Genomic DNA, 9,403 nt, shown 5'->3' on the forward strand with positions numbered 1-9,403 from the left:
GATCTTGGGATCTTCAGTCAACTAGGTAAGGTTTTTCTTCACATAACGCCTCTTCTAATGGGCTTTAGTCTCATTCCTTTCGATGATTTTTCAATTTGATCTCGGTTTAACCTCTAGGTTAGCGGATCTGATGTGTTATCCTTTGATTCTACAAAATCAGTTAGAATGACACTCGTTGAGATCAATTGACTAATGATGTTACCACACGGAAGCTTTTCTACCCGAGTTCATCATTCGAAAGCTTTTTATACCGCATATTCACCAATTGATATGATATTTTTCTTCGATTCGATCATTGTAACGTACTTATTTTAAGGCGATTTGATTTTTACATTTTTAGTGACTTTCATAAATTAAATCTAGCCAACTAATGTTCATCTACCAGCGTCTAACTCGGCTAGATTACATCACTCCTCAGATTTGTCAATTTATGACATTTCACATTTCTAATGTAAATCCACCCTTACGCGCGAGATTATCAAACATGGAATTTTCGCATATCATTATCATCTCTAAAGAAAACGTATTTTCTTTTATCACAAAGTCTTTAAAATTCATACCAATGAATTTTTCCAAACTTGTAGTGTGGCTTACACGTTGGCACTGGTACAAGTAGGCCTAAAGTCTCTGAAGTGACCGTGTTCTTAAAACCGGCTTCATCTCCAATTAACGTACATGTACCAACATATGCCAAAAGGCAATCAATCTGTTTAAACAAAAAAACAAAATAATAATTAATAACTTTTTCTTCCTGAAATTCAAACAAATCATATTAGAATCAGAAAATCATAATCTGTCAAACCATTCGTTAGAATCAGAAAATTATAATCTATTTAAACAAACAGAAATATAAAAAATAATTGACAACGTAAATAGATAGATAGCATAGAATCTTCTTTTTCTCAACTATCTGTAAATTTTTGAAAATCACAAAATATTTGAGACTGCACTCAGCAATGACGTGAAAAAGATCGCATAGGCGTCGAAGCAAATAATCTGGACCCTCTCTATTGTCAGAGATTAATATAAGATATATGATTGGGTCTTAACTATCAGTTCGAGCTTTTAGTTCAATCGGTTCCATGACATGGTATCAGAGCCTCTAGGACCAAACGGTTTCATAGTGTGACTCATTAATTTGATTCCCCGATAGTTGGCACAATCTTGGACATCGCCTTTGTTCTTATACAAAGGGATTAAGGTACTTTTCCTCCATTCTGATGGCATCTTATTGTTTCTCCAAATTTTGTTGAAGAACGTCGTCAACCATTCGATTCCTCTTTCTCCCAAACATCTCCAAATCTCAATAGGGATGCCATCAGGTCCTACTGCTTTCTTCAACTTCATCTTACTTAATGCCATTTTGACTTCACCCTTTTGAATTCTCCGCAGGCATTCATGATTTATCATATCGTGATGGATACTTATATCTCCAACATCTTGTTGGCGATCTCCATTAAATAAGTCACCAAAATAGGACCTCCATCGTTCCTTGATATCCTTATCTCCAACTAGGACTTTCTGGTCCACATCCTTCACACATTTAACTTTTCCGAGATCTCGCGTCTTCCTATCTCTCATCCGAGCAATTCTATATATGTCTCTTTCCCCTTCTTTCGTATCCAATCTTGTATACAGATCCCGATTCACCTTTACTCTAGCATCTCGTATGACCTTCTTTACTTCCCTTTTAACCTCTTTGTATTTTTCGTAGTTCTCGTCACTCCTACATTTCCCCAATAGTTTATAGGATTCTCTCTTACTCTTTACTGCTTGTCGTACTTCTTCTGTCCACCAAGATGTGTCCTTACCCGGTGGCATGCTACCTTTAGATTCCCCTAGAACTTCCTTCGCTACTTCCCTTATACTATGCTCCATCTTATTCCATATCGAATCTATATCTGAATCCATATTGCAAGTCCAAATATCTTTTTTGGTCATCTCATCCACAAATTCTTGTTGATTCTCCCCTTGCAATTTCCACCACTTAATCTTAGTCTCTACTTGAGGTGTTTGTTTTCTTATACATTTCCTACTTCGAAAATCTAGCACCACTACTCTATGTTGGGTTGTCGTACTCTCACCAGGGATCACCTTACAATCAATATAACTCTTTCTCCAAGCACTCCTTACTAAGAAGAAGTCAATTTGGCTCGCATTACCGCCACTCCGATAAGTCACTAAGTGGGATGTTCTCTTCATAAACCATGTGTTCATGATACTCAAGTCATAGGCTGATGCGAATTCCAAAATATCATTTCCTGCTTCATTCTTATCTCCAAAACCATACCCTCCATGAACACTCTCAAACCCATCTCGCCTAGAACCCACGTGTCCATTGAGATCACCCCCTAGTACCATTTTTTCATCCCTAGGAACCTGTTGCACCACTTCCTCTAAGTCATCCCAAAAAGCTTGTCTTATAGACACATCTAATCCTATTTGTGGCGCATATGCACTAATGACATTTACAACCTCATCCCCTATCACTAGCTTAACACTCATAATTCTATCGCTCTTCCTAGACACCGCTACTACCTCATCAATATACTCCCTATCAATAAGAATACCTACTCCATTTCTACCCTTATCCTTTCCTGAGTACCAAAGCTTATAACCCCAAGGAGCTATCTCTCTAGCCTTAGCTCCAACCCACTTGGTTTCTTGTAGGCATAATATATTTATTCTCCTCCTCTTCATAACATCTACAATTTCAGCTAATCTTCCTGTCAAAGAACCTATGTTCCATGTCCCAAAGCGTAACCTACTACCCTTACCCCTACCCCTACCATTACCGTGGACTAGCTTATTTACCCGCAACCCTTGCATATTTGACACCACCCCCGGGTCCTGGGGTGGCGCGCCGCTTCGGGGCGACGACCTAGCAACCCTTGCACATTTATCACTACACCCGGGTCTAGGAAGTGCAGCGCGTCGCTGAGTAGGGAACGCCCCAACGGTATTTATATTATGATTCATGTCATAAGATGTGACTAAGTTTTACGCTGGCCGCCACAAACCTACCGCTATATACTCTTGACTGTCAATATTAAAAAAAATTACATCAATTTTATACGTTAAAGATAAAATTGCCTTAGGATTTACACTTGCCTATTTTCAGCATCTTATCCCTTTACTTTTTATATACAGTATATAGCGAAGACAAAATAAAATTCCATCATGTAAGACACGTATATATACATAAACATAATACAGCTACGTTGTTTGTCTGAAACCTTTGAAAGCGCCATAAAATCTTATTTTTTTCAAGTCAATCCATCCATTGCGATGCTTACTCCCAAACCCAATTCGGAAGTAACCATGTTACCTGACCATTTACCAAAGTTCTTACCTTTTGAATCCCATTTAAAAAAGACCCACTTGACCAAGACTTGTCTCCTCTCCTCCCCCTTTTCTTCATCTCCCCTCTTTCAATTCCAGATCTGAAAATCAGAAAACCCCCAATCTGAAATACTTCTAAAAAAATCCCATCTTGATTGAATTGATGGGTCTCCAAGAAAATGGGAATCTGGAAGTGGGGGCAGGGAAGAACAAGTATAAGAGAATGGATTCTGATTTCATTGAGGATTTTGATGGTGAAATTGGAAAAGAGAGGAGAAGGAGTACTAGAACTTATGTTCTTGCTTGTGCTGTTTTTGCTTCTTTGAATTCTGTTCTTCTTGGATATGGTAAGAGTTCTGAACTTTTTTTAGTTTTGTGAATATGGGTTGTTTTGATTTTGGGGGTTTTGGTGTTTTAATTAGTAGTAATTGCTTGATTTTGTTGATTGAATGCTAATTAGAGGTTTTGATTCGTGATTATTGATGAATGATGATTGAAAACATGTTTTGGATTGTTGAATTAGGTAGTAATTGAGATGTTTTCAATGGAGAATATGGATTAGTCCTATTTAAATGATGTTTTAGCTAATCTTTAAAGCATGTTATATGGAAATGGACACGAGGATAGTGATAAAAGATAAAGGAAACGGAATCCTGGGGGAAATGTGAAAGTAATGAAATTACAAGGGTTTATTTATAAATTTTTAAAATTATAAGGATGTATGTTTAATTTTTTTATATGGTTTTATAGATGGGAGTCCAAATTTGTTCTTCCCCAATAAGGATAGAGCTAAATTAACGTGAAATAGGCTTCTGTCAATGTTGTCAATACCAGAGTATGAAATTACTCCATTTGCAAAACTTTAGTGTTTACATTGCACTGTTTTATACGTGGAGTCTTAATATGATCTCTCAATAACGGCTAATTTTATACTCAATATGTTATCCCTCAATAAGGGCTAATTTTCATACAAGTTACATGATAGATGGAAAAAGAGATTTTTTTTTTTCATTTTGAAAGCTCGTAGAAGATGATCGGCCTAACACATTTTTAATCCCCTTTACTTTGTCCAGAAAAAGCCAACTGCCCCCTATATTTTTAAAATGTCCTATTTATTGAATTTGTTTAAATCGACCTATTAACCTCCAAAAATACTTGTGGTGGAGTAAGAAGAGATATGAAAAAGTTGAAATGTGTTTACTTTAAGTAAGTTTACAAGGACATATATAGGAGGTTAATAGGTATTTTTGAGAGAGTTAACACGTGACTTTAAGTACAAGGGTAAATAGAACTCTTTCAAAGTACAAGGGGGCATTTGACTTTTTGGGACAAATATAGGGGGCTAAAAATATATTAAGCCAAAATGATCTAAAAAATATTAGAAATTTACTAAACATAATGTAATTAACATTGATCTATTTTTTAACAAGTTACATCTTAGGAAACGAGTTTCCAATTTTCTTAAATTTTGAAACCTGATCGGAACCCTTCCGTAAAAATTTCTAAGAGTTTCGGTTTTCAAAACAGATACAGAAGTGTGAAACGCTTTAAAATCAAAGTTTGGGTGCAATATATATTAGTCAAGTGTATATCTAAGGCTTAATACATCATCTGGCCCTCGATTGACCCTCTGAACTTTCAAAGTATCTCGATAGCCTCCTCAACCTGCTTAAAATGTAGTCAATAAATAACTCGATTGCAAAGAAATAAGTTGCATACGGAAGGTGTATCGCACGCGTCTTGGAATATTATTACATAATTTATAGAATAGATTAAAACATATTAAAAATGAATTTCTTACTTGCTCAAATATAAAACCTGTCATCTCCAATATTAGAACCTCATCCCCCGACCTTGGTACGTTTGAATTTTCCAAGACGTGTACAACACACATTTCACATGCAGCTTGAGAGGACTATCACAACATTTTAAGCAAGTTAACTATTGAGACACTTTAAAAGTTCAGGCCCATCCCGTCATGTGTTTTTAATTCCACACATTAATGAGGTTGTCAGGACTGGAACTCTCGACCTGGTCCAATCATATATCTTACATTAATCTCTGACAATTTCTAACTTTCCTCCATTTATCCACAGATGTAGGTGTAATGAGTGGAGCAATCATATTCATCCAAGAAGACTTAAAAATCACAGAAGTCCAGCAAGAAGTTTTAGTCGGAAGTTTAAGCATCGTTTCACTCTTTGGTAGTCTAGCAGGAGGAAGAACATCAGACATTATAGGCAGAAAATGGACAATGGGTTTCGCAGCCGTAGTTTTCCAAATCGGCGCAGCCGTTATGACCCTTGCTTCCACATTCCAAATACTAATGCTCGGTAGATTCTTAGCCGGAATCGGGATCGGATTCGGCGTCATGGTTGCCCCTTTATACATTGCTGAAATATCCCCAGCTGTTGCTCGTGGCGCTCTCACTTCATTCCCGGAAATCTTCATAAACCTCGGTATTTTACTCGGCTATGTCTCGAACTACGCGTTTTCGGGGCTTTCGGTGCATACAGGGTGGAGAGTAATGCTTGCTGTTGGAATATTGCCTTCAGTGTTCATTGCATTTGCTCTTTGTATAATCCCCGAGTCCCCGCGATGGTTGGTCATGAAAAACCGCGTCGAGGAAGCACGATCGGTGCTGTTGAAGACGAATGACAGTGAGCGGGAGGTCGAGGAGAGGCTCGAAGAGATACAAAAGGCTGCGGGAATTGGTGATAAGGGTGGTGAAGAGAAACCTGTGTGGCTCGAAATGTTAACGCCTACTCGTGTACTTCGGCGGATACTAACCGTTGGTATCGGGATTCAGTGCTTCCAGCAGATTACGGGGATAGATGCGACGGTTTATTACAGCCCGGAGATCTTTCAAGGGGCGGGGATTCAGGACAAAACTAAGCTTCTAGCTGCAACGGTGGCGGTTGGCGTTTCGAAGACCGTGTTCATATTGGTTGCTATATTTTTGATTGACAAACTTGGGAGAAAGCCTTTGCTTTATCTAAGCACAATCGGAATGACTATTTGTTTATTCTGCTTAGGTGCTACACTTTCTTTCGTCGGGACAGGCGACATTGGGATCGCGTTGTCGATACTCTTCGTTTGTGCAAATGTAGCCTTCTTTTCCGTGGGGATCGGGCCGGTCTGCTGGGTTTTAACAGCTGAAATCTTCCCTCTAAGACTACGTGCTCAAGCCGCGGCTATTGGAGCAGTGGGAAACAGGGTTTGCAGCGGGCTAGTTGCGATGTCTTTCCTATCAGTGGCCCGTGCGGTTTCTATGGGCGGAACGTTCTTTATTTTCTCAGCAATTTCAGCACTTTCTGTTGTGTTTGTTTATAAATGTGTCCCGGAAACAAAAGGGAAGTCATTAGAACAGATTGAAATGCTGTTTCAGGATGAACATGAATGGCAAGGAAATGAAGTGGAGTTGAGTGATGTTGAGCATCTTGTGCAGAAAGAGTAACTCATCGTCCCGGATTTTTGCAATTCGTGTAAGTGGATCGTGTTCGTGTAAGTAGCCACAAGTGGATATTCGTGTAAGTGGGTCGTGTCAATCGCTAAGCTAGTGTCAAATGAATCAATCCTAATCCAACCTCAAATTTTTTTTTATGTCATAATCGTGTCAACCAAATTCGAGTACACTTGTTCATAGGTTATGGGTAATTTTACTAGTTCTATTAGGAATGATATAAAAATATGGGATGTTCGAGTTCACGGGTCACTAAATTTTTTGTTACATGTGTTAAGATGACATGTAAAAACACAAGAGAATATAATAATAATTTAAAATATTCGTATCATTTTCGGGTTAGAAAATCAAATTTTAATCCAACAGAAAGATTTATTTAACGTCTCTGTGTAGCGTCAAGACTTCCCCAAATTATCGACTAGTCAATTAATGCGGAAGGGTTTTCTTCGTTATGAGTGTTCTGCCAAGTCTTACTTCAAAGAATATGACCGAATCTAAGCTAATATACTCATTATTCAATTCTGAATATTATCTCGCAATATCTCTTTGTGAATCTAAACTAATATACTCATTAAGGACCCGATATCTGGGTTCTAGAGAATTATCGTCTGATATTTCTCAAGACAAGATGCATGCCTTATAAACAAATGCTTGGTTTAAGTATCTTTTCTAGTCCACCAGGGACTAGAAGATATGCATCTTGTCTTGGGAAAGAGAGATGAGAGTATGAACAGACTTAATCAAATACTCATTATCTATTCTGAATATCATCCCATAAGATTGTCATGTGTATCAGAATGTGACCTTCGTAAGAGTGCACTATTGGCTCATCGGCCCCATAATATTCATAGAATTCCTTCTCTGTGAAGGCATCTTCTCTTTCTTTTCCAAGATAAGATGCCCACTCCTAGTTCCAGATAGATTAGAGTGGATCATTTAAGCAAAGTATTATAAACACACGTTTTGCTTAAGTGATTCATTCTAGTCCATAGGAGACCAGGAGGCAGACATCTTTTTTTTTTTTTTAAGAAAAAGAGGCACGATGTCTCTATAGGATGGAATGCTATAAACACTATTCTTCGACGTATAGTGTGCACTTCTTTGAGGGTCAAAATTTAATACACTAAGGTATTATGTAATCCATAGTCCATCCTAATCCATGAGGGACACTAGGAGCGAACTTTTGTCTTGTAAAAACAAAGTGAGATGTGTACGTCGGAAATGAGCCATATGAAAACTATTCGTTTAGGGTATAGTGCGTGTTCCTAGAGGGTCGAGATTTGATACATAACGAATGATCGCTACTTTACATCACATGCATAACCTCTTGATATTTGTTGACCTTATCTGTGCTATGCTAGTAATTTCGTCCACAATTACTAGTCAGCCTTACTCCAAACTTGCTAAAGCTTAGGTAAAATAATGCGGCAAAAATACATGATGTTGCGCAAAGTTTAAATAAGGAATAAACCTCTTTATTAGAAAGAATGCTTTACAAAGATTAAAAATACAAGTAAAATCTCTACAACACTCGACCTAATGGATGATCGAGATAATTTTGATCCAATGGCCTACACTAATTCCCTGGTACAAATAGATAATCAGCTCTGTAGAGGTGGTTTTGGGCGCTTTTAGAAGGTTCTGGGAAGATCTAGGCCCGTCTGCCAGGCTCTGGGCCCGCTGCACGCGGAACTGAGGTTCCATGAGTAGAGTTTCTCGAAGCTTCTAACATTCTCTCACAGGCTCTGACAGCTTCTAGGTGCGCTACTCGTGCGCTCGGCTGATTCGAGGTTCTTTGTCTCACAAAGAGAGGTTCGCTGAACCTCCTATCCAATCTGGCTCTTGCGCGGGCTCATTGGCATTGGCATTGGCAGACAGACTCACACGAGCCCGAGGGTTTCTTCCACACCAATTCCTCCACCCTTTAGTATTTTCCTCACACTTTCCAAACACTATAGTTTCAACATGACTCCGAGGATTCACATACTAAAAAAAGAACTTAATTGGAATCCTCTAAGTACAATTGTAAAAGGCGAGTGTTCAATGGAACAAAGCAATGTCTTTTACTCCAGGGCTTCAGGTTGGTATAAAACCCAATATAAGGGAACACTCTCTTTGCTCATTTGGCTCCCACCAGGCATGGATCCAATGCCCAACTGCACCGTGCATGAATGCGCCCTAAATTGGCTCATTGTCCACCGGCTTGTTCCACAACGTTTCGGTGAACAGTAAAATGATGTAATTGTCTCTGGACCGTTCTTCTTAGCCCGATGGATATATGACTTGGGCCTTATTCTCGATGAATTTAGGCGGACCATGACATTTAGCAGAAGAAGTTGCGCACTCTTTGCATTTGGAAAAGGCATGTTTGAAATGTAAAAGATTAAAGTGATAGAGAAAAAAAAGCAAGTAGGTGTTGAGTCCATTTCTAAATATAAATTATGGCCCTTCCTATGCTTTCTATAATTATAATAAAATAATGCAAATTTTTGCTCTAACTATTGAAATGAAAAGGCAAAGTTTTTGCAGGATAAGCTCATAAGCTGATATATTTCAATGATTTCTTCAACCTGTCATTGAAAGGAAAATCTCCATTTT

General features: G+C 38.3%; 1 protein-coding gene across 1 annotated transcript; it reads left to right on the plus strand.

Annotated features, from left to right (window-relative positions):
• Positions 1-3,280: 3,280 nt before the first annotated feature.
• Positions 3,281-7,136, plus strand: LOC136230154 (probable polyol transporter 4). Its single transcript, XM_066019110.1, has 2 exons — positions 3,281-3,689; positions 5,439-7,136. Exons 1-2 carry the CDS (start codon positions 3,506-3,508, stop codon positions 6,797-6,799), a joined length of 1,545 nt encoding a protein of 514 aa, XP_065875182.1. The 5' UTR covers positions 3,281-3,505; the 3' UTR covers positions 6,800-7,136.
• The last annotated feature ends 2,267 nt before the right edge of the window (positions 7,137-9,403 follow it).

Source organism: Euphorbia lathyris, chromosome 5, assembly GCF_963576675.1.
Source record: "Euphorbia lathyris chromosome 5, ddEupLath1.1, whole genome shotgun sequence".
NCBI lineage: Eukaryota > Viridiplantae > Streptophyta > Magnoliopsida > Malpighiales > Euphorbiaceae > Euphorbia > Euphorbia lathyris.

Excerpts from the sequence above, each read along its gene's own strand:
- LOC136230154 (XM_066019110.1), top strand. The coding sequence starts at position 3,506 with ATGGGTCTCCAAGAAAATGGGAATCTGGAAGTGGGGGCAGGGAAGAAC. Across the intron at positions 3,690-5,438 it reads TTCTGTTCTTCTTGGATATG|ATGTAGGTGTAATGAGTGGA; the intron begins GTAAGAGTTCTG and ends ATTTATCCACAG.